The sequence below is a fragment of the Squalius cephalus genome, assembly GCF_949319135.1.
Source record: "Squalius cephalus genome assembly, chromosome: 18".
NCBI classification, from domain to species: domain Eukaryota; kingdom Metazoa; phylum Chordata; class Actinopteri; order Cypriniformes; family Leuciscidae; genus Squalius; species Squalius cephalus.
Genome location: NC_137139.1, coordinates 7,332,055 through 7,357,288, shown reverse-complemented (window position 1 = coordinate 7,357,288; position 25,234 = coordinate 7,332,055). Strand labels below are relative to the sequence as shown.

Here is a 25,234-nt window from a genome sequence, read left to right as displayed (position 1 = left end):
AATAGTTGGCATTAGTGCATACTGTGCAGTGTATAGTAAACAGTATGCGTGTATTGCATGCCGAAAACATGCATAATCGCATACTTCCCTTCTAGTAGGTGAAAAACAGTATGTGACAAAAGAAGAATGCCTTAATTCACAGTACTCATCCAAGAGTAGGTAAAAAGTACCTGGATGACCTACTTCTTCTGGTGAGATGCTGAAGTGTGCATACGATGGACACTTCACTGTCCCATCAGGCCACGGGGGAGGATTTTGTGAATGGTAGTGAAGTAACGCTGGTTGGTCACATGATAATGACAACATGGCGGATGTAGTACGTCCAGATTATATTCACACATTCATAATATATATAACATACCCTTTTAGCGGTTGTGAAGTAATTACTTACTTAAAATAAACACCTACTCAAGAGAGTATGCGATTTCGGACGCAGCCTTTGTCACCTGAGTATCCAGTTCATGTCGAAAATTCAAATCTTGTGCATATACACATACATTGCAGGAAGCGTAAATGTGGGGTTTCCATAGTATACTATTCCAAACAGCCAGGATGCATACTATTTCACACACTAATATTCAATATTATGCAGTACATAGTAAAGTGTAAGCAACTAGAATTTGATTCTGGACATAGCCATACTACATACTCTGTCACATATATATTTTGCACAAATAGACAGTACATAGTGTATACTGTGCAGTTTATAGTAAGCAGCATGCTAGTATTGTATTTCCAAACATTGTCTGGGTCAACGGGGTATCTGGTTCATACTGAAAATTCAGATACTGTGCTTAGTAGCTATACACACAGAAAGCGCATGTGCGGTACAGTAGCCTAGTATGCTATTCTAAACAGCCACAATGCATACTGTTTATTTGATTCAGGACATAGCCATTGAATGCTCTGTCACATATATATTTTACACAAAATAGTAGGCGGTACACACTGCAGTTTATGCTATATGGGCAATTGATGTTGAAAAGATCAAAATCAACGTCAAAAAATGGTCAAATATGCAAATCAAATTGACGTCAAAACCAATCCATGACATTAATTTGATGTAAACTGAATGTCAAACATAATGACCTGAATATACATAAACCAATTTCAGTGAAAGTATTAACTTTCTCTTTTCACCTAATTACCACTGGAAGACATTGCCTTTCAAACTGACCTTAAAATGATATATGCAGTATCTTGATCAAGTCTTGACTAACTTTTGACGTCAAATTGATATCAAGGTGCCCGCTGGGTAGTACTATTCTCAACATCCACAATGCATACTATCTGTTTTACACACTTTAAGATAAGGACATAGCCATACTGAATGCTCTCTCTGCTGTCGCATACATATTTTACACTTAATAGTATTGTTAGAAGCGCTATATAAATGAAGGTGACTTGATTTGTGCAGTTTATGCTAGTATTGTATTTCTAAACATTGACTAGGTCATCTGGTTCATACTGAAACTACTGTGCTTAGTAGCTATACACACAGAAAGCGTAAGTGCGGTATTGTAGTATGCTATTAAACAGTCACACTCTTGAGAAGTATGCAGTGCGCAGTGCGCTATCGGTGGGGAAAGTGCGCGCTGTGTCTTTAAGAGGCCGTGCTCTCTCTCGGAGTGCCGCTGCTGTAGGGATCGGCTGATGGGGGAAGGGTTCTCAGTCTCTCACACACACTGATCTCTCATGGCGGAGAACACACACTCGCGAGGCTCGATCACACACACCGCGAGGATCCGCCAAACCCGCGTCTGATCGCGAGTCCGGACGACATGCGCGCCGCTGAGATTGCACACACACTCGCTGTTGTGATTCTGCTTTTCTTGAGCGCCAGAGAGAGCCAGCTGCATTCACACACGGTGAGACAAAACAAACCTGTGTTATTATTATTACCACTATCACCACCACCACCATCATCATCATCATCATCATCATCATCCGATCTTTCTATCGCACGTATAGTCTGATTTCTATATTTAAACATTTTAAGAATGTGCATTTTTGATAATAGCCTATTAATAATAGAGTATCAGTGTTTTTGTTTGTTTGCATTGGACGCATCAGTGTTATAAAGAGATGTTATTTAGGCTAACTAAATGGTATTAGATTAGATCAACTCAATCTAATCTAGTTAAACATACTAGACTTGCGTTTTACATATGAGGGAGAATGATTTGCTGTTCATGTGTATGTATAATAATAATAAATGAATAATAAATCTAACAGTACATGTAGTTTCATGCACTAATTTATCAATTTAGCTGTTCACCATTTCTATGGTCTGTGTCTACATAACCACCAAAAAGGCCAATAAGTCCAACTTAATGTAAATGCATCATACAGCAGGCCTCTGTCTGTGTGTGTGTGTGTGTGTGTGTGTGTGTTTTCATAACCAATGTATATAGTGCGTGTATTTCTGCTGCTGCTGTGCCATAATGTTGTTTCGTGATGCACATTTTTCTTCCCTGTTTTCCAGGGTGTCCTCCTCAGGCCCGGGAGGCTGTGAATTATTCTGAGAGGAACTGAAGAACAAACAGGGGAAATGGCTGCGCCCGCGGGCTTCTCCTCCTCCAATGGACCTGTACCCTGGACCGTGAGCGACACCGAGGTGAACTCTCTCTACCGGGATCTGGAGCTGGGCACCGTACTCACGCTCTATTACTCCAAAAAGTCTCAAAGACCCGAGAGGAGGACGTTTCAAGTCAAGCTTGAGACCAGACAGATTATCTGGACCAGAGGAACGGATAAAATCGAGGGCGAAAGTAAGTTACGCCTTGTTTCTGGGTGTTTAACTCCAGATTGGCTAGCTTGGTAAATCAGTGCTCGGCATTATGGGTTCAGAAAGGCTACTTGGTGTGGTATTTGGATGTTTCATAACCACATTTTAGGTCCCCAAAGCCATTAGCTATTTATACCAAACACTATTTCCCTTTAAAGTGGTTGATGCCGTATTTATAAAAGCGCACTCAAGCAAACAAAATGACTGCCTGAATTACTCAAACCTGCACTGCCAACGTTTTCTTCATGTCAAGGCATTTTCCTTCTTCAACCGTCTATTTTTAGTTTTCCTGGTGGAAAATGACAGGGGTTTTGACTGGTCCACATTATGTATGTCTGGTTTCTGTGTAGGTATTTATTTTGCGCTTTATAAGATGCGTCTTCAGCTCTGCTTCTTCGTTTGGTTTGGTTCTTGATGGCTTTGGTTCGGTGGACTGGACTGAGTGGCAATGGCGATGTGAATGCTCTTGTTTTGGGCAAGTGTGTGTGAACGCATCTAGCAGTTTGGGGTCTGATCGGAGGGCAGGCCCATCTGTGCTGCTGTTTTCCTGCGGCGGGATGTCTTACACACAGCTGCGCTCTGCTCCGGATGCACCAGACACACTAAACACAAGAGAAAAAACACCCAGTGAGCCTCAGCGTGGTTTAATCGCGCGTCTGAAGTTAAATGTGACTTTCTTAAATCAGATGTTGAGTCGGGCCACTGTGTGTAAGGAGGATATCATAAACCCATTACTTGTTTGGTGTGCGAGGTTTGTTGAAGTAATCGATGTTTAGGTGTGGAATGGACGGATTTTAATTGTGTGTTATGAAGCATACGTTCACCAATTTTTTTGGTGAAAACTTTCTTCGTCACAGGAAATTTGTTGCTTTAGGTGTGCAGAAATGTACTGAGATCAGGCTAAAGACAGAGCAGGGTTCCTACGCTCATGGAAAATATGGAAATGTATGACTATTCAGAACATCCTAAAATCGTTTTTTTGGGAAGAATGTTAATTCATGGCTTTAGAGAATATAAGTTTTGTTTGTTATTAGGGATGCACCGATATGAATTTTGGCCGATATCAAAAGCCGATATCCTTTATATTGGCCGACAAATCTAAATCCAAATTTTTATCTAATTTCTGAGAGCCTGATTACAACAACCAAAGTCTCACCATTTAAAGCCATGTCCCAAACACACAATTATAATGTTCTTGTATGGCTTTAGAGAATATCAGTTTTGTTGGTTATGCTTCGGTCTAAAATATTAAATTGTTTTGAAGTTACTTGCATTGAGTGCGGTCTCCACAAACTTAAAAAAAACAAAAAAAAAAAACATCCATTAACCATAAATGAATTGGTCAAATCATGTTTTGGTCAAGGTTTTGGTCATTAATTTTGGGTAATTGGGTATAACTGAACTCGTTATGCTGTGTGTCGTGTTCTCAGGTTATGAATTAAACCTTAATAAAGTCCTGGCTCTCAATATTTCAGCCATACAAATTGTACATATTGCTGCTCTAGCATCAGTTTTGCTCACGGTAAAGTGCGTCCCGGCTGTTAATATGTTTAACCTGTTGTAACACAACATAGAAGCAGAGCTAATTAAATCTCACTGTTTTGGTTTTTGGCCAAAACCTGAAATTCATGTTTCTGTTTTGGACGAATATTTTCCATGTATTACTTAAAAGGAATGGTATATTTCATTGGGAAATATATGATTTTATTAGTTAATCACTACTGGAAGAGTTTTGGTAACTTTGTGTTTTTCAAAGGTGACTCAGCTTAGCCTATTTTTGGACTCGTTATCCTAATAGTAATCTTAAGCCCTCTTCTCAGACGTCATGTAATGTTTTGCCCACAGCATCATGTTTTCAAAGGCACTTCTGTTTGTCATCTATTGATGACCCAATGTGAGGAACACGGCTGACAGGTCTTTAGAAAGCTCTTTATCTACCAGTTGGGCTTATGAAAGAAGAGATGTTCTGGAATGCTGTGTAACTTTATGGATCAGTTGAAACCATTTAAAGCATGTTCGATTCTTATGAAGCATGGACATGTAAGTCGTAGGCGTCGCAGACTGCCTAGAGGTGACGAACTTGTTCAGATGTCAGGCATGACGTGCTTGGTTTGGTCTTCATGCTCAAGTGATTGTACTCATATATTGTCCTTTATTTTGCCTGATTATCAGTGCGTTGCTCTTTATCAGCCGGCCAGATAAGCTCAGTTACGAGTGTTTCGGTTGGTTGATAAGCCAGGCTGGATCCATACCAAACCTTTCCTACAACTCACAACCCAATTCACCCTCAGACCAAGAGTTCACGCTGGATTATCAGCCATTAATAAAGCTCTCTGTGCGTTCGGTCCTGTATCCAAAGTCAAAGTCGCTTGTTGGGACAAATTGTGCTAATGAATCACGTTTCGAGAAGTGCCCGTGAGTTTCAAATGTGATGTTTTGACGGATTGTTGTTGGATGTTCTCGTGGCAGAAGTCTCTTAAGGTGTGTGTGTGTGTGTGTGTCTGCGCTCTTTCTGTTGTGTGTTTGCGAGACAGGAAGACTCTTGGTCGTGCCGTGCAGTCTTGTGTTTCCTGCTGCCCTGTTTGGAATTGTCAAGCGGTTCTCTTGCACCCAGCCTGAGCTCCAACTGCCTTTGTCCTGTGTGTGTGTGTGTGTTTGCCGTAGAGAGCGGCTTCCTCCGCAGGACTGTTGTGTTTGTACTCTCCAACTTTACCATATAAAAAGAAACAGATGGAGCAAATATGGACACTAGTATCTGGCTCCGCTCAGGTCATATTTTTTGGGTGAAATTCAAGTACTTTGTTCTTGTAAATTCTGGTGAGTTCAGTTTATCGGGAAAAAGAAATCTTTAAAGAGAAACTTACTCAACTAATGAATTTGGATTGGGGTCAGAAAGTAGAGGTTTTAGTGGTGTTAGACTTGACCCAAAGCAGTTGCTTGAGTTGAAACGTTAGTCGAAGTGTAAAGGTTGTCCTGATTCAGGGAGACGGGGACAGCTGCTGTGCCGAAAGCTACACAATGCTAGCCGTAACCACACACCCTAACAGGCAGACCTTTCACCAACAATTCGCCACACCCTTTACTCCGACCTGAAGATACTAGGGCTGGGTAAAAAAATATGGATTTCTCGATTTTAATCGATTCTCATTTTTACGAACCGATATCGATTCTTAAATCCCAAGAATCGATTAGTCATCCTGTTTTCAGTTGATGAATGAATGTAACATTGTAGCGCGCATCCCATCCAATAAATCACAATAATCTTTGTGTTTTGTTACTATTGATATGAAACAAAGTCTCAGATTTCAATTACGTCCTTTTTCTTACGAAATTCAAAAACATAATTACCGTTTTGGCGCTGTGGCGTGAGATCGCTCCGGCTTAGCTCAAGAGAAGCACATGATCTTCTCTTCCGCCTTAATAATACCAGTTACAGCGCGATATAAACATGAATGAGCATCTGAAAGTGTGTTAAAAGGTAGAGTACAACTTATCGAAATCTGTATCATGTCACATGGAATCGCTCAATCAGTGTTTCAACCATGGAAAGATTTCAGTAAAACAACTTGTAAACAATGTCATGTAACACATTTACCTCAGAAAAACATTTCCAGTGACCATAAACTCGTCAGTCAGCGAGAAAAGTTAACTCTAGAGAGGAGCATTTTGCTAAATATATGCACCATATTACATATTCATTATAATTTTTAATGTTCTTCAATATTTAATGCATGTTTGAATAAATCTGGAAAGTTTTTTATGACAGCCACCATTTAAATGTTTATATTTCATATAACTTTATTATTATAAAATAAATAAAAGTGTAATTTAAGTGTTTGTATACAAATCAGTTAATTTACCTTCAGTATTATAGTAGGCTAATGAAGCCTATAGGCTACAACTGACTCCCATAGTTTACAGCATTAGTTAAGAGATCTGTTTTCCTTGAGAAAATTTGCAATGTATTGTACCGGATATCCAAAATAATCAATATTGAATCGAATCGGAATCGAATGGAATACAAGCTTGTGAATCGAAATCGAATCAAATTGTGAAATTTGTGTCAATACCCAGCCCTAGAAGATACCCACACTTAGATTATCACAGAAGTACTGGGATAAAAGTTTATAGTTTGGAATTAAACATTGGCTATATTAGAGGAAATAGAGGGCCAGTTGTGAAAGTAACTTGACACTTCAAATACAGATTGTATCGATTACTAGGGCTGGGAATTGGCAAAAATGTGACGATTTGATGGTATTGCGATATTTGGGCTACGATTCAATATTATTGTGATTCTTAACATATTGCGATCCGGCAAGTATTGCGATTCGATTCTGCGATTATATTGCGATTCGTATTATTCAAAGGCATTAGAAAAAATGTCACATTTAATTCTGTGAACATTATCTTCTACACATTAACTGAAGTGCAGAAACTTGAACAGTCAGGACACAGGACCTCATTACAGGACAGGACGCGATTATTCTCAGAATAGGAGACCTCTCACATGACCGCTGAGCTCCCAGCACATAACTTAAAATTATTTAAATACAATAAAGTAACATAAAGCAGACATAATAGAGTAACATAAACCTGAGAATAATCATATAAATAAGAGTAACTTAGAGCTTCAGTCAAATTGAGAGAAATTAACAAAAGATGTGCACTGCTCGAGTCCAGTCCTGTCGGCTGCAAGGTCATCAACTTCGGTTTCATTTGGGAATATTGGCATTTTTGTTTAGAAAAACGAGTTTGTCAACATGCCCACACTTTTGAGTTGAAAGAAGACGGAGCGTTGTGTGCAACCGGTTTTGATGGTGAAGCCTTTTTCATTTGAATTTGCTGTTGAATACACGACGACAAAGCACCGCAACAAGCGCCACCTTGTGGATGTAGTACGCAAATGTGAATTATCAGAGTAAACTCCGGGAAAACCCGAAAGTAAAACAGATAATTTTATAATTAAATATCGCAATACTTTACGCTACTGTATCGATATAATTGTGTGCGCAAAATATCGCGATACTGAAAATAATCTATTTTTTCCCCCACCACTATCGATTACATCGTTACACCAGTAGGTGGCGACAAGAGACTGTTAAAAAATTGTCCATTCATTCAAGAGATTCTTTAACAATGCCAATTCATCCAGTAATGAAACAAGTGAAGTCTTGAGTGAGTCATTGAGTCATTTATTCAAACTTAATTAAATGTTTTTAAATGGACTGTTTTGTAGTGGTGGGCAGATCGAGGCTTCGTGAAACACTGAAACAGTTGAAGCAAATGTGCCGTATTGTGTCGAGACTTTGAAACAACCCGACACCCGTCTTCATGGTGACCCCTAGTGGTCAGAACAGTGTAAATGCAACAAAAACCCAGGCCAAACATGCATAAAAACACCTTTTACAAATCTATTGCACATTTTTTATTGAAAGTAAAATCTTTTAGATGCAATTATCTAATCATCTAATAAGATTATCAAGTGTCTATATGTTCTATTATCAATTGTCAGGGTTTGTTTTGTTTGTTCTATGAATGGCTCAGCTAAACAGGCCAATAAGACACTATTAACTACCATTATACATTTTAATTATACTAATATCTAATTAAAACGTCTACAAATGTATAAAACTGATCAGAGATCAGGTAAAACCCACAGACACTTGTTCATTCCAGTGACTCCTCACGATTCATGGGCTGACAGAGATCATCGCCCCCAGCGCTGAACCATCGACATTTCGAAGTGTTTCGAAACGTTTCAAACCGGTTATGACGTAACGAAGCCTTGTTTCCTGAAATCATGTGACTCTGGCAGTTTGATACACGCTCCGAACCATTGATTCGGAACAAAAGATTCGTAAATGTTTCGAAGCTTCATCAAGCAGTACTTTGACATTGTGTACTAGTGGTTGAAGTCTTTGATTGTATAGTTAGGGGTGTGCCGGTTTCAGAATTGGTGATGACGGTTATGACGTGAGTCAAATGTGACGGTTCGTAACATAACCATCATCGGGGGACGGCGACGGCGCGTTGCGACGTTAGTCTGTTATAGGACAACTTAGTTTGAATAAACGAGCAGACACTGATTAGTTATTTGATCGCTAAATTAAAAAAAATAAAATTAATATTTGTGTAGTGTTCAATGTTGTTATCGACAGAGATACGCGGATGGGGTATTATTTCATCCGCAACCGCATCACAAAACTCATCATCCGCACCAACGTTTTTTGACCAAATTTCAAAGCCGCACCCGCCCGCCATCCGCTGATTGTTTTGCGGTCTATGGACGATGCAATGCTCTGCTGATGCGAGCCGCAAGAAAGCCCTTGTCTGTTCTAGAAAGGATGCAGCAAAGATATTTAATGCTAATGTATGAGGCATAGGCCTACGCTGAGTTTCATTCATTTACGATGAGATGCGCTCTAGTTCACAATGCAATGCAAGTGAACGCGGCGCACCGGCGCCTCCATGTCACGGTTGTTATATTGTCATTTGCTTTTTATTTATTAAATACATGCAATTGGTTGATGAAACATTTATTAAAATTAAGATACAATTTGTACAAAACGAAATTCGCTTTAAAGGCTTTCTACAAAGAAAAACTTAATGAAGTGGTTAAAATCATGTCTGACGATTTACAAAACAAAACTTGCATTTGTACTTGGCAAAGAATCAAATACAGTTGGAAACGACGTAGACCATTAATGACACAGACTGTTAACAATTGTTTTTAATTAGTGTTTAAACATTCTCTATGATAAAAAATGTTTGTAAAAAATATTTTAATAACACTGTTTTGGCGGTTATGGAGATCTAATGACGGTGTTCAACTATAACCGTCGGTCTCACGGTTATATACTAACCGTCACACCCCTATGTATAGTCTTATATTTGAATTCTGCTGCATCTCTGATCCTTGATTTAACTTGAGTTTGACTAGTTTCTTTTATTGGCCTCATTAAGAAAGTTTTTAATTGACCTAATATCGGAGATTTCTTAACCGCGCTAATTACTTTTCAGGAGTGGTTATTACCCTATGTCGTTTAGTTGATTTAGCTGAGGATTTTGATTAAATTACTTCAAAAGTTTATCGTCACAAGCTTTATGTTGAAACACTAAAAATATCAGTAAAAGAAGAGAAAAGAGTGCATGGGAAAATCTACTCGTTTGTCAAGAAGCAAGATACTTTGTGCATCCAAACTGAGTAAATAATGTTTTTGTGTGTTTTTCTTAAAATAAACTTTGTCTGCATGCCTTGAACGATGGCCAGTGTCATAAAGAACAAGTGCTATTTCAGCTAACAGTATATTTCAGCAAATATTCACCTTTCTAAAAACATCCATCACACTGTTTTCTACTGTTCCTTTGCTTTTGGGCAGTAATTTAGTCTAGTTTAGTAGTTCATGCGGTCTACTTCAATCCAACGCTTGCATATTTTGAGATCACTGGCTGATTTCAGGAATGGAACAGACAGATCTGGATTCCTATTATCCAAATATGTACCAAAACAACACCTTCTTCCCATTATGTTGGGAATTTGCCAAAAAAGGAGGTATGCCATAGACCGTTCAGTAAGTTGGATTGGCTTTTCGGGCTGTTTTTTTTCTTAATCTTTTGTAAGTTCACTAATGAGGTATAAGATGTTTTGAAATGAACTGATCAGGATTCTTCTTGTGATATTCTCCTCAAGTCATTTATGAATCCTTTACTTGGTTCTCAGCTTCATCTGCTGTGCATCCGCATTGAACGTGACTCCCATTTGAATTTAAGATAAAATTAATATTTGTTTTATTTTAAGACGATGTGTATTCAAATGCAAAAAATTAAATGAGTCCTTTTGAATTTAAGATCCGTTGCAAGTAGTGTTGCTCCCGACTAAAGCTTTTTCAGTCGACTAGTAGTCCATCATTTAAGACATTAGTCGACTAATCGCATGTTTACATTAATTGAATTACTTAAATATATACTCGGGGGAGACGGGATACTAAATTATAATGAGCATTTAATATATATGGGTGTAATACAGCCTATATTTTCAGTGCTTGGTAGATTATACTTACACATTTTTAGTCAGTAACTGATTCCAAATTACATGACAGCAACTGTAGTTAGTAGCGTATTACATTACATATTTACAGTAATAAAATCAGACAAATATTTGATTACTTTTAGATTACTTGTGAGCTAACTTGTTTATTTCATTGATTTAAATAGGATTATCTTGTTACCATAGTGATATAAAAATACAAAGAGAAAGAAAATATTTTCTATTATTTATCAACAACATAATGCATTAAATATTAATAATAGTTTGAGTTTAATGAAAAGCTATTATGCATTTAAATCATACAAATGTAAAATTAAAAGAAATAATTGAAAAATAAAAACTGTCAAAATAAAGCGCTTACTAAAAAAGATTAAATATTTTGTTTAGCTGCATGTCATGTGACCATGAGAGAACCGTGAACTTAAAGGTGCTTTATGTCATTTTGTATTAAATGTATTAAAGCATAAAAATGCCATATGTTTGCAGGAAACATGTTCACTTGCTTGTGTCTCCTAAAAACAATGCCACCGCCTGTTATTGTACTTTGAAATGTCTGTTTTAGTTTTGGTCTGTGTGATCGCGCCCACTGCCAGTTTACCCAATATTTTTTCGACAATCAATGAATTATGAATAATTTACTGCTGTTGTGAGGATAACATGTAATCAATAATTTACTGCCATTGTGAGAATAACATGTAATCAATAATTTACTGCCATTGTGAGAATAACATGTAATCAATAAAAAAGTAACTACAGTCTGATTAGGAGTGTTTTAAAATGTATTATAATCTAATTAGAAGACCACAGCGGATAGTCCGGAGATCACCGCTACTTTTCTTCCCACTTTCCAAGAACTGGACTGGCAAAATCCCTCTGTCCCACTCACATCCGGGCCTCATCTCATCGAACCGTGACCGTCTGGCCGACGCTACAGAGCACCAGAACAGCCAGACACAAGAACAGTGTCTAACCCCAGGCAGTCTACCTCATCCACAGCTAATCGCCCCTCTGGCCAATACAAAACACTATTATACTCATATTTATTTAGCAAACCAAACCATTCACATTCATTTGCACTGTATTTAACATACCTGTACTTGCATAAATAGTCTATTTTATATATTGTGTATATATATATATATATATATATATATATATATATATATATATATATATATATATATATATATATATATATATATAATTTTTTATTTTTATTTTATTAAATTATTTTACTTTTATTATCGGTCTTATCGCTGTCATTCTGTCTGTACACTGGAAGCTTCCGTCACCAAGACAAAATCCTTGTATGTGTAATCACACAATAAATCTCATACTGATTCTGAATTACAAGTATTTAAGTTTCAGTAATCCATATTAATCAGTTTATACCCAACGCTGCCTATTCCTCGCTCAAGCGCACGCATGAAGCGCGCCGCAAAAGTTAGAAAGGAGACATTTTAATTGTTCATTAATAAACTAGTGTTTTCTGAGTCAGCGTCGGCTGCAAAGATGAAGTTGACGATGACTCTTCATCTCCTCAGTGTAGTAAATGCGCCTTTAGAGAGAAATGCACCTTTCATACGGATTACATAATCAAAGTATTTGAATTAGTTGGTTTAAAAGTAGACATTTCAAGCTTTCTATAGATATATTTGTCTGTGAGGCAAGTAGCCCATATACGCTGAGTTTCGGTTCATTTCTGTGACGCACTCCAGTTCACAGAGACCGAGACGGCAGAAAGAGCATCCTGTTTATTTTCTTTATTTTACTGAAGCACAACGTTTTCTTGTTATTGTGAGTGTACACAAATAAAAGTAGTTTTCAAATCATAAGGCATATTTGAGGTTGATGGATGATTTTGACTTGCTGGCCGATACACTGTAATTACTACAAGGACCCGCCGTTAACGATCTGTCCCTCACGGACTGCGTGACCTCACTTCCTGTGGAGGGTTTTTTTTTTTCTGTGACTAACCGACTAATCAAATCTTGATCGTTTAGTAGGAGGCAGCCCTAGTGGCAAGAACTGGTTAACACACATTTTGATGAGAATAAGATGAGGGGGAAAAACATTACTTCAAAGCACAAAGTCAGGCTATGTTAAAATCTTGAAGAATCTTGTAAAATCTTGAAGAATTATTAGTATGAATTTTAAACAGTCAATGTCATGAATGTCAATAAATAATAAAATGCTATGCATGCTGTTTGGATTTTATTCATTTGTTGAGTGCTCTTGTGGTGTGGTTTTGAAAACCTACTTATTTCCCTTTAATTGAAATAATGTCTTTCAGAAATTCCAGTTTATTTTGAAATATTTAAATAATAAATACATTTTAGTTTTTCAGCCATAGCGACAACCCGAATCAATACAATATCATAATAAAATCACTATTAGATTGTATTGGCACAGCTGTACGCATAAAAAAATAATGCAAATGTGGGGTTTTCAGAGCGATGCCATAGAACAACTATTTTTGGTTCTTCAAAGAATCTTTCATTGATCAGTTCTTCACTAAAGAACCTTTTTTTCTCAGTATGAAGAACGTTTTAAGAATCTAAAGAACCTTTCGTCCAATGGAAAGGCTCCATGAATGTTAAAGGTTCTTCATAGAACCATCATGTATGAGTGTCACTCTTATTAAAAATGAATGAAAATTGTTTCTGTAGTCACAGTACCACAATAAATATAAGTCAGCTTTATTTTTACAGCTCTTTACACAATACCGATTGTTGCAAAGCAGCTTCACGTTGATAAACGTGAAAATAATGATCAGTTATGCCAACTTGATCAAATGAGACAAGTTCAGTTCTGCTGTGTGCAGCTCTACAGAAGACAATAGTGTCGTTGTTCAGTGTTAATTCAGGTCTATAACTGTGTAAAGTTCATCAATTATGAGATAAGTTCAATTCATCTATAAGCAGCTCTACAGAAGAAGACTACAGAAGTCTCAGATACAAATCTTTCAAAATTTTCTGTTTGAATAAATGAATAAATCAGAACAGTGGCATTGTAGTAGCATATGATTGTAGGTTATAAGAAGTTAAAATGTTGAGCTAGTGTAGAACTACACACACACACACACACTCCAGATCTCTCCTGTTATATCCAGCAGACGAGTTCAGCGCAGTGTGTGTTACAGTGTAATGCGATCAGTCCTCGCTAGTGTAGATGGGATGTTGCTTTGTGTTCCTGATCCAAAGAGTCCAGAACAAGAAAGTTTCAACTTAGAAAAAGACGTATTTAGAGATCCAGACCTATACCAATATAAAATGATATTTATGCTGTGGTCTGCCAGTGTTTGCTGTGTTTATGACGTGAGATTACGAGGAAATTGATGTTACTAAAGATATTCATTCAGTTTCTTAGTTAATGACACCTGCGTTTCTCTTACAAGATTCTGTCAGAGCGGCACAGGATGAGTGCGGTTAGAGAGAGGAGAAACAGGGGAGTGTGTTCAGCACACACACACACACCTCAGACTCTCTTTCTGCTGAGACTTACAGGCAGAGTGCAAAATTAACCTCCCGCCCTCCAATAGGTAAATAAAGAATTTACCAGCCATAAATATTTCTTACCAATAAAAGCTGTTTTTATTCTATTCAGTGATTTTACAAGATTCAGAATCAGATTATCCCTAATTCGGCTTAAACTGCCCCTATTATGCTATATACTATACCAGTGGCGGCTGGTGATAATTATTTTTGGGGGGGGGGGGGGGGGGCGCGCTTTTTTGTGTGTGTGTGTGAGGGGGAATTTAACCCTCTGATTATCTTCATTTGGGACGACACTAGTAATCTTTGGGGTCCCCAGACAATAACATTTAATTTTTTAACAGAATAATAGTTTTTTTTTTTTTAGTTTTTTTTTTTTTTACAAATGTAATTTTACACTGTTTATTAATGTTTTTACTCAACATTTGTGCAGTTTTTGGAATATTTATGATATATTTTAAATTTCTTTAAATAAATAAATATTTATTTAAATAGGCTTTTTACAAAAAAAAAGCATTTTATGTAAAATTCACTTTAAAAAAGACCCATATTTCTAACTTTCATTCATGGGGATAACATGGATAATTTTACATGGTTTAGTGTAAACTTTTTGCCCATATTTTGTAAAATGTAGTTTTAAAAGTAAAAAATTATCATTTTAGCTAAGATGGCTATAGAGCTCCACTATATGCTATTTGACAAACTGAAAGATATCTTTTCACAAGATTTTCCAGTTGGATTCATATCTAAATATTATGAAATCACAATTCTAACAATAAAAATGTTTTTTGTGCTGAAATTTAGTTTTTTCAAATAATGTTACATTATGATTAGAATCAAACCTGAAAAAGATAAAAGTTGAAATTTTAGAGTTATCATTTATTTCAATCATCTTTTTTTCATATAATTGTACAGATCTACACTTCAGTTACTAACTGTAACAGAACAGATATGTACAGTTAGATTGTGTATTGAGTACAAATACATGACATGAGCATCAAAATGCAATGAATTGAACTAGATCAAACTGCACGACAAATAAAGAATCGATTCTGAACTAGAGATTTCGGCGAATCACAACACAATCACAAGTTGATGCCGCAGTGTATTTATTATGAGAAAACGTGTTTTTTTGTGAGCTTGGATGCATGTAAACCTGTTGTAGGAGACTCCAAAACAACATCAGGAGCCTTTAAAATAGTGGCACTTTAAGTAATGTTGTAATTTGGCTTAAACATGTCATAGTTTGTAATGAATATCTGTTCCAGCGAGTGAAATAACTTGTTTTATTTTCTCAAAGCCAACTTTTCTTCTTACTTGGCACATTTTGAAGTTAATTTTAGGCTTTGCTAACATACTTGTTGGTGCACTAGAACCTGCTATTTAAAAGTCTGAGTTGTTCACCTTTTTTTTAATGATAAATATGATAAATGGTAAATATGATTACAATCTTTTTTTTCACATTTATTCTGGATAATTGTCAGTAGTGGGCTCGCAGTGTACATGGGTGCACTACTTTGTACTGTGTGTGTGGATGACCATTTTGAAAAACCCTGAAAGTATAATCATGTATTTGTCATTTATCATTGTTTATGTTAGATATAGGCAGACGTGTCATAAACATGAATAGATTATATAATATAATATTTCATGAATAGAAATATTGAGATGAAATCCCTTAATCCCGTCTTCTCTTGTCGAGCTGTGGTGCTCATGTGGGAGATGCAGGTTCACTTCTCTGGTCACACATGTAATCCTCACACTCTTAGTGTTGCACTGTTTGTTGTGTTTCAGTAGCGTGTGTGTTTATGTAGGTAATGTGGTTGCTTTTTTTGTTGTTGCAGTAAGTGGCCTGAAATAGCTTTTCTGTTTTTGCATTATATGCATTAGGGAAAGTATTTAAATAACCTTCTCCAATAAAGAAATACTGAATCTAACTGTTGTTAAATTGTTGATCGAATTATTGAACTACACTACTGTTCATAAGTTTGGGGACAGTATGGTTGGTAACACTTTATTTTACGTTACATGTTACATGTAGTTACTATAGTAATAACTATAAATCATGTAATTACATGGAACTGACCCTGCAACAAACATAATCCTAAACCGGTATAACACAGTTCATTAATATTACTCAGTACTTAAATGTATAATTACACTGTGACAAGGACACCTTAAAATAAAGTGTAACCGTATGTTTTTTGTATGTGAAAGAATTGAATGGTTTTATTCTGCAAGGCATTAAATTGATCCAAAGCAGACATTTATAGTGCTACAAAAGAGTCAAATAAATGCGTAGGTTTCAGTAATCCATATTAATCAGTTTCTACCCAACGCTGCCTATTCCTCGCATGAAGCGCGCCGCTAAAGTTAGAAAGGAGACATTTTAATTGTTTATTAATAAACTAGTGTTTTCTGAGTCAGCGTCGGCTGCAAAGATGAAGTTGACGATGACTCTTCATCTCCTCAGTGTAGGAAATGCGCCTTTAGAGAGAAATCTTTTTATCTTTTCATCAAAGAATCCTGAAAAAAATATTATCACGGTCTCTACACAAATATGAAGCAGCACAACTGTTTTCAACATTGAAATGTTAATAATAATCAGAAATGTTTCTTGATCATCAAATCCTCGTATCAGAATGATTTCACGAGGATCATGTGACTCTGAAGACTGGAGTAATGATGCTGAATATTCAGCTTTGATCACATTTTAACACATATTCACATAGAAAACAGTTATTTTAAATGTTTCACAACATTACTGTAATTTTTACCTTAGTTTTGATCAAATAAATGCAGCTTTGGTGAGCAGTAGAGACTTCTTTCGGAAGCAAACAAAAAATATCTTACAGACCCCAAACTTTTAAAGGTAGTGTACTAAACCTCAACCCAAAGATTCACAACTCTAGTTAAAGATAAATTGATAAAATGGTTTAGTTTTGTTCCGGTGAAAACATCTTTCATGTTTCCGAGCACCTTCATCAGGCAAGACATGTATGATTGACTGAAGTCTGTCTCTCGTGTCTCTTTCAGTTGATATCCGGGAAATTAAGGAGATCCGTACGGGGCAGAAGTCCCGGGACTTCGACCGGTATTTGGAGGACTCGTCTATGAAGACCGAACAGGCCCACTGCTTCGTCATCCTCTACGGGACGGAGTTTCGGCTCAAAGCGCTCAGTCTGGCAGGTGAGCATCCAGAGAAATCCAAATCAAAGCGTATTAGAGTTGCAGTACACACACACACACACACACTCACACACTCACGCTTGTGTTCCTCTGTCTGTGTCCCGCAGCGACCTCAGACGAGGAGATGGTCATGTGGGTGAAGGGTTTGACCTGGCTGCAGTCGGATACGTTACGCTCCCCCACACCTCTGCAGATAGAAAGGTGACCTTTGACCTCTACGTGCCCCTCTCCCAGTAGATATTGACTGATGGTAACCATTAAGCTCTGGGTTCACATGTCAAGTGTAACGAGTGCCTAAAGAGTGACGTCACAGTCTTATGGAAACACTAACCTGAAGACGAAACAAGGCTTTCCAGTTGCGCTTTATTTGACAGTATGTGTACGTACTTGCCGGGTAATATAAGGTAACTGCATGGGTTAGGTTTAGGCTTAGTACCTAGTTATTACCCAGTTATTGTATGTACATGGGGAACAGAACTGTAAAATAAAGTCCTGCTGATCACAGAAGTACTGGGATAAAAGGTCATCCGGGGACTTTTTGCCTCTTTCATGAGTACTGTGCATTCAGACATACTGCTTTTGTCACGTGCTGTTTTTCACCTACTATAGAGTAGGGAAGTATGTGCTTTCAGATGCAGCCTAATTCATCCAGTAAGGAAACAAGTAAAGTCATTGAGTGAGTCATTGAATCATTCATTCAAGAGATTCATTAAAAAACACTGATTCATCCAGTAAGGAAACAAGTAAAGTCATTGAGGGAGTCATTGAATCATTCATTCAAGAGATTCATTCAAAAACACTGATTCATCCAGTAAGGAAACAAGTCTTTGAGTGAGTCATTGAATCATTCATTCAGGAGATTCATTCAAAAACACTGATTCATCCAGTAAGGAAACAAGTCTTTGAGTGAGTCATTGAATCATTCATTCATTCAAGAGATTCATTCAAAAACACTGATTCATCCAGTAAGGAAACAAGTAAAGTCGTTGAGTGAGTCATTGAATCATTCATTCTAGAGATTCATTCAAAAACACTGATTCATCCAGTAATGAAACAAGTCTTTGAGTGAGTCATTGAATCATTCATTCAAGAGATTCATTCAAAAACACTGATTAATCCAGTAAGGAAACAAGTCTTTGAGTGAGTCATTGAATCATTCATTCATTCATTCAAGAGATTCATTCAAAAACACTGATTCATCCAGTAATGAAACAAGTCTTTGAGTGAGTCATTGAATCATTCATTTAAGAGATTCATTCAAAAACACTGATTCATCCAGTAAGGAAACAAGTCTTTGAGTGAGTCATTGAATCATTCATTCATAATTAAAAAATATGATTATTATTTTGTTTAGTCGTCCGTTCAGAATCGTGGGAAAATTACAATCTCTATTTAGAATGAAAAAATCCTGCTTTTCAATAAATCCAGAATCTTGCAGCTCTAATGTATTTCTGATCTTTTAACACATCAGTGTTTCGCTCCATTAAGGCAGTTTAAGTGTTTCTTATGTAAAGCGTTCTATAAAGTCCTGCTGTTTTTAGGGATTTTTCCCATGAAATTGAAAACCGACCGGCCTGTTCTGCACTTCTATGCATGTTTTTTCCCCCCAGGTCTCTGCGACAGTCACGTGACTTCAAACTATATATAATTGTGAATTTGAAAAAGTGAAAAGCAAAAACAACAACACATCAACATTAAAGTGTGGTATTAATGCTTTTTCCTCTTTTATACAGGTGGCTGAGAAAGCAGTTTCACGCGGTGGATCGCAACAGGGAAGACAGGTGTGTTACGTGTGAATGTCATCGGCCGCACTTCTCTCTGTAGAGAAACTGGTGTAGCGCACCGTCATGTTGAGGGACGCACACACAGATGTGATAGTGTGTGTGTGAGATGTTTCTCTGACGTTGCGATTCTTATAATCTCATCTTCCTTTCGATTTATCTACGTTGTGATATATGCTTTAGGGGAGAAATGGCTGACTCAGAGATACCTGGCCTTAATAACACACACACACACACACACACACACACACACACACACACACACACACACACACACACACACTCCTGTTGGGTAAATAGAGCTCAGCGAAGGCACATCCTGCAACAGGAAACAAAGCTCAGAGCGTGTGTGTGTGTGTGTGAAGGTAAATACACAGAGAGCGAGTGAAAGACACAGAGGTGTGTGAGGTGTCGTATTCAGTTGAAATGGTGGACGTGTGTGTGGATGAGAAATGACATTTTCAGCTAAATCAAAAGTGACGTACACAGTAGAAGTTAATAATCTTTTGATGATCGAGAAACTGGTCATTATCAGTGCTGAAAACAGTCGTGCCGCTTCATATTTTTGTGGAAACTGTGATAAATAATTTTTCCGGATTCTTTGATGAACAGAAAGAATAGCATTTAAAATAGAGATATGTTGTAACATTGTCTTTACGGTCACTTTTGATCAGTTTAGTGGGTCCTTGCTGAATAAAAGTATTAGTTTTGGTTGAAAAGACTCTTACTGACCCCACACTTTTGAACAGTAGTGTATTATACACACAACAGGCATAGATGTGTACATGTATACATAAAACAGATGATTGTTTGTACATTAGACATGCATGTAATAACTTTAGATTAGTTTTTTGAGTAATGAATGTTTTTACTGATTAGAGGAATAAAACCGATTGATGTAAACGTGCGATCCTGAGCATCCTCATGTGAAGCCCTTTCATAACCACATTCCCAAACTCTCTGTGTTTGGCAGGATTTCCTGTAAGGATCTGAAGAGTATGCTGTCTCAAGTCAACTACAGGGTTCCCAATATGAGGTTCTTACGAGAGAAACTTCCGGTAACTTCTCTCCACTCACTTCTCATATTAGTGTAGAATTAATCGTTATTGTATAATGTTTATATACCATGTGGTTCGATTAGTTTGGTTACGCCGTTAACTGCAGTAACATCACTGGATATTGTGTATTTATTTACTCCATGTTAATACAATTGTAATTACATTTACGTTTTATTCATATTAATATTGGTTGTATTTTGTGTGGTTTGTTGGTTAGGATGGAGAGCTGAGGAATGGAGATGTGTCGTATAGTCATTTCGCCCAGCTGTACCGCAGCCTGATGTTTGATGCACAGAAATCAGTGAGTTCAGGTTTATTTGTGTGTTGGTGGAGGCAAAGCCCTCCTCAGAGCCACTCAAACCCCATCAGTTTGCCCCGCTTCTCAAATGGCCTTCACATCAATACTGGCCCTTTTAAAAAGCCACAAGATCTATCGGCTGAAAGCCATTAGGCCACTCACACACACACACACACAGCACTGATGACCCTTGCACTCAAAGGGATGTGTGTGTGTGTGTAGGTTGAATCACTTGAGTAGATGTTTGCTCTCTCCTCAGCTGATTAGCGTCTGATGGGTCTGTATGTGTAGAGCTGCAGATGTTTTTACCGCGGTGTTTTACTGTACTGGAGCTGAAATAGCTACACTCACAAGATCGGGTATTAATTGTATTATTCACATAATAAGCATTTTTTTTTCTGTTTCTTTACAGATGGAGATTCCACTGCTGCAAAGGTGTTCACTCACTCACTAAAGAATTTAAGAATGACATAAATGATCATTTACAACACATTTAACTCTCATATTAAGATATATTTACAAGTATAACAGAATATTCAGTAATAAATAATATAGGGCAGAATTTATTTATTGGGATTTGATTGAACTATTTTAAGTGTTAGGCTATTATATTATTATTATTACTATTATATTGAACTTATTAATTGTGCACAATATGACCTATTAATAAATGGTCATTTATTATAGTTTGGTTGGTTGATTAGTGAGTTGGGTACTATTTCAATTGATTCTCCCTCAAAGAGCAAAAATGTTAGATGATAGGGAAAGATTTGGTTAGTTAGTTAGTTAGTTAGTTAGAAACTAAATGTTAGATGATGGGAAAAGGGTTGGTTGGTTAGTTATTTTGGTTCTTTGATGGAGAATCACATTACCCAACTATCTAACTAACCAACCAACCCTTTTCCCATCATCTAACATTTTGTTTCTAACTAACTAACTAACTAACCAAACCTTCTCCCATCATCTATTTGTTTTGTTCTTTAATGGAGAATCACACTACCCAACTAACAATTAGATGATCGGGGAAGGTTTGGTTAGTTGGTTAGTTAGTTGTTAGAAACAAAATGTTAGATGATGGAGAAAGGGTTGGTTGGTTTGTTAGTTGGGTGGTGTGATTCTCCATCAAAGAACCAACATATTAGATGATGGGGGAAGGTTTGGTTGGTTGATTGGTTAGTTGGTTAGTAAGTGTATAAAATCAGTCCCCCTCAAAGAAAAGAAGGTTTGATCAGGGGTGGCCAGTGTCCCGTGACTCTATTAGCAGGATTACACACCCTGTGCTAGAGGATGATGGAGGATGGTTGGGGTTGGGTGTCTAGTTAGTTCAATATAATGATTAGTTATATTAGTTAGTTAGTGTATAAAATGATTCTCCCTCAAAGAGCCAAAATGTAAGATGGGGAAAGAAAGAGTTAGTTGGTTGGTTAGAGTATAAATGTAATCACCAATCAGTCTAAATAGCCAGAATGTAAGATGGGGAAAGAGTTAGTTGAATTGTGCACAAAAAGACCTACTAGTAAATGGTCATTTATTATAGTTTATATAATGTATCTGAATTGTTATCAGACATCCTAGAACATCTCAGACACGAGGCTGTAACACTGATCTGTGTTTCTGACAGGTTTATTGAGAGACCAGAACAGAATATCTCACTGGAGGACTTCCAGAACTTCCTAATTGAACATCAGAAGGTTAGATATGCATTTTTTCACTTTATTGCTCAAAGCAAATGAGCCGTCACTGTATTTACACATTAATTGGATGCATATGTTTGTACAGTAGAGTGGGTTGTTGAGGGAAGAGAATCTGTACTTCAGATGTTTGGTAATAACCGTTTCATATAAATATATATGTGTGTGTGTGTCCTCAGGAGCTTTGGGCTGCAGACAGTAACAAGGTGCAGGAGTTTATGTTCCACTACCTGAAGGATCCTCTACGAGAGATCGAGCAGCCGTACTTTCATCAAGACGAGGTGACATTTACATTGACATTTATGTTTCTGGCAAACGCATTTATGCAAAGTGACTAGTGCATTTACTCAGCATGTGCGTTCCCAGGGAATCAAACCCATAACAAGCGTTGCAAGCGCCCCGCTTTACCCGCATCACCACTTCCTGCTTCACTGCAGTATCGTGTCACCGCAGATTTGTTTCTTTGATATGTTTATCCACCTCTTCTTAACTTATTAGTTGCTTATGAATTTCCTAATCTATTATTTGCAAGAACTATTTAAATTAGGTATTTGTATTAAACTTAGGGTTATTTTCTTACGTGATCATATCCATTGCATATAGTTAATATTGAGAGAAAATGTTTATAAAACTGTGATGTTTGACACGCATTCCTCATTTATTTTTAGTAAATAATTGGAGTAGCTGTTTTACACACAAATCATAAAGGTGTCAACAAAGTAAAAAAAAAAAATTCTCCTTCTTTAGAAAATAAAACTAGGAAAGAGCATTTCCTGGTTCATGTTCCCTTTACTGATAAAAATCCCCTTGTTATATTTCGTACCCTTTCATGAAGATTGGAGCACTAAAGCGGTTGAGTGGTTTTAGTGTTGTTTGTGTACATCAGCAGTGCTGAGGACTAACTCACGCTGCTGTCTTCAGTTTCAGCATGCTGACGTTAACGTGTTTTGTGGTTCTCAGTTCCTCACGTACCTGTTCTCTAAAGAGAACACTATCTGGGACTCGCAGCTCGATCAGGTGCGGCCAGAGGACATGAACAACCCCCTGTCCCACTACTGGATCTCCTCGTCCCACAACACGTGAGTAGAGGCGTGATCGCTGTTCCCTGTGAGCTGCTCACTGAAGCACATTTCCAGTATTCAACTGAACAGTTCAGATTAAACTGACACTTTTAAGAGGCTGTATGTTTATTAAAGTTCTCTCTATGGGGTATCTAGTAACTAGTGGTCTCTAGATGACGTCCATCCTTTTTTTTTGTAGTTCATCCATTGGTTAGATAGATAGTTAGTTTGTTAGTGTATAATCCCCCAAAATGTTAGATGATGGGGAAAGGGTTAGTTGGTTGTTTAGTTAGATCAAACACCCGGTTAGATCAGGGGTGTCCAGACCTGCTCCTGGAGGGCCAATGGCCCATTGGCGGGGGAGGAGGGTTAGTTAGTTAGTTAGTTAGTTAGTTAGTTAAAAAAATGTTAGATGATGGGAAAAGGGTTGGTTGGTTAGTTATTTTGGTTCTTTGATGGAGAATCACATTACCCAACTATCTAACTAACCAACCAACCCTTTTCCCATCATCTAACATTTTGTTTCTAACAACTAACAAACTAACCAAACCTTCTCCCATCATATATATTTTTTTTTGTTCTTTGATGGAGAGTCACACTACCCAACTAACAATTAGATGATCGGGGAAGGTTTGGTTAGTTTGTTAGTTAGTTGTTAGAAACAAAATGTTAGATGATGGAGACAGGGTTGGCTGGTTTGTTGGTTGGGTGGTGTGATTCTCCATCAAAGAACCAACATATTAGATGATGGAGGAAGGTTTGGTTGGTTGATTGGTTAGTTGGTTAGTAAGTGTATAAATTCAGCCCCCCTCAAAGAAAAGAAGGTTTGATCAGGGGTGTCCAGACCTGTTCCTGGATGGCCAGTGTCCCGTGACTCTATTAGCAGGATTACACACCCTGTGCTAGAGAATGATGGAAGATGGTTGGGTTGGGTGTCTAGTTAGTTCAGTATAATGAATAGTTATATTAGTTAGTTAGTGTATAAAATGATTCTCCCTTAAAGAGCAAACATGTAAGATGATGGGGAAGGGTTTAGTCAGTTGGTTAGAGTATAGATTCAATCACCCTCTAACTAGCCAGAATGTTGGATGGGGAAAGAGTTAGTTAGTTAGTTGGTTGGTTAGATGTTTAGTTAGTTTATTTCTTTGTTTGTTTGTTAGTTTTAGTTGGTTGGTTAGAGTATAAATTTAATCAGCTTCAAAGAGGCAAAATGTTATAAGGGGAGGAGTTGGTTAGTTAGGCAGTTGGTTAGTTAGGCGGTTGGTTAGTTAGGCAGTTGGTTAGTTAGGCGGTTGGTTTGTTAGGTGGTTGGTTAGCACAGTACAACTTTCTCTAAGATGTCAGTATTACTATTATGCATAATCTGAACATAAAGGTCTGTGTTTTGTGTAAAATGACAGTTTTTCTGGAGTTTTTGGGTGGTTCTGGATGGTGTGGTCCTAGTTGATGGGTGTCTGTTAGATGAGATCACTGGAGTAGAGGACTGAATCAAACTCACACACAGCAACTAGAATTTAAAACCCTGATGAACAAGGCTCAGTAAAATGTTGAATAGATGCACCACATTAGGTGTACTGTACACACAATATCTCTTCTCTTAGCGCGCTGAACTCTTTCATTATGGAGCGAGGTTTGCACATGACTCATAAAAGTGATTTTAGCCAATATATTTGTTCTAGCTAATCTATCATTATATTGACCTATTAAAAGTAGATAATCATTGGATATGATTTTCACTGGTGTAGCAAAGGGTAGATTATTTATATTGTGATTGACCTATGTATTGGTAGTCATTATAATGTCTTCATGGGATGTTGTTTTTAC

General features: G+C 37.2%; 1 protein-coding gene and 1 long non-coding RNA gene across 3 annotated transcripts in view; one reads left to right on the top strand and one right to left on the bottom strand.

The window, feature by feature from the left end:
* LOC307145408 overlaps nucleotides 1-25,234 on the bottom strand; it is a 1,105,317-nt gene that overhangs the window by 382,957 nt on the left and 697,126 nt on the right. The gene's annotated exons all lie outside the window — the stretch shown is intronic.
* plcg1 (phospholipase C, gamma 1) overlaps nucleotides 1,564-25,234 on the top strand; it is a 66,451-nt gene continuing 42,780 nt past the window's right edge. Inside the window, exons 1-11 of one of the 2 annotated variants that reach the window (XM_079848454.1) lie at nucleotides 1,564-1,868; nucleotides 2,486-2,771; nucleotides 17,369-17,521; nucleotides 17,629-17,722; nucleotides 19,255-19,302; nucleotides 20,276-20,360; nucleotides 20,578-20,661; nucleotides 21,071-21,093; nucleotides 22,280-22,349; nucleotides 22,529-22,630; nucleotides 23,310-23,428. In XM_079848454.1, the coding sequence (XP_079704580.1) occupies nucleotides 2,552-2,771; nucleotides 17,369-17,521; nucleotides 17,629-17,722; nucleotides 19,255-19,302; nucleotides 20,276-20,360; nucleotides 20,578-20,661; nucleotides 21,071-21,093; nucleotides 22,280-22,349; nucleotides 22,529-22,630; nucleotides 23,310-23,428 (998 nt within the window). In that variant the 5' untranslated portion in view covers nucleotides 1,564-1,868; nucleotides 2,486-2,551. The remainder of the gene's footprint in view (nucleotides 1,869-2,485; nucleotides 2,772-17,368; nucleotides 17,522-17,628; nucleotides 17,723-19,254; nucleotides 19,303-20,275; nucleotides 20,361-20,577; nucleotides 20,662-21,070; nucleotides 21,094-22,279; nucleotides 22,350-22,528; nucleotides 22,631-23,309; nucleotides 23,429-25,234) is intronic. The other variant, XM_079848455.1, reaches the window with a different exon arrangement.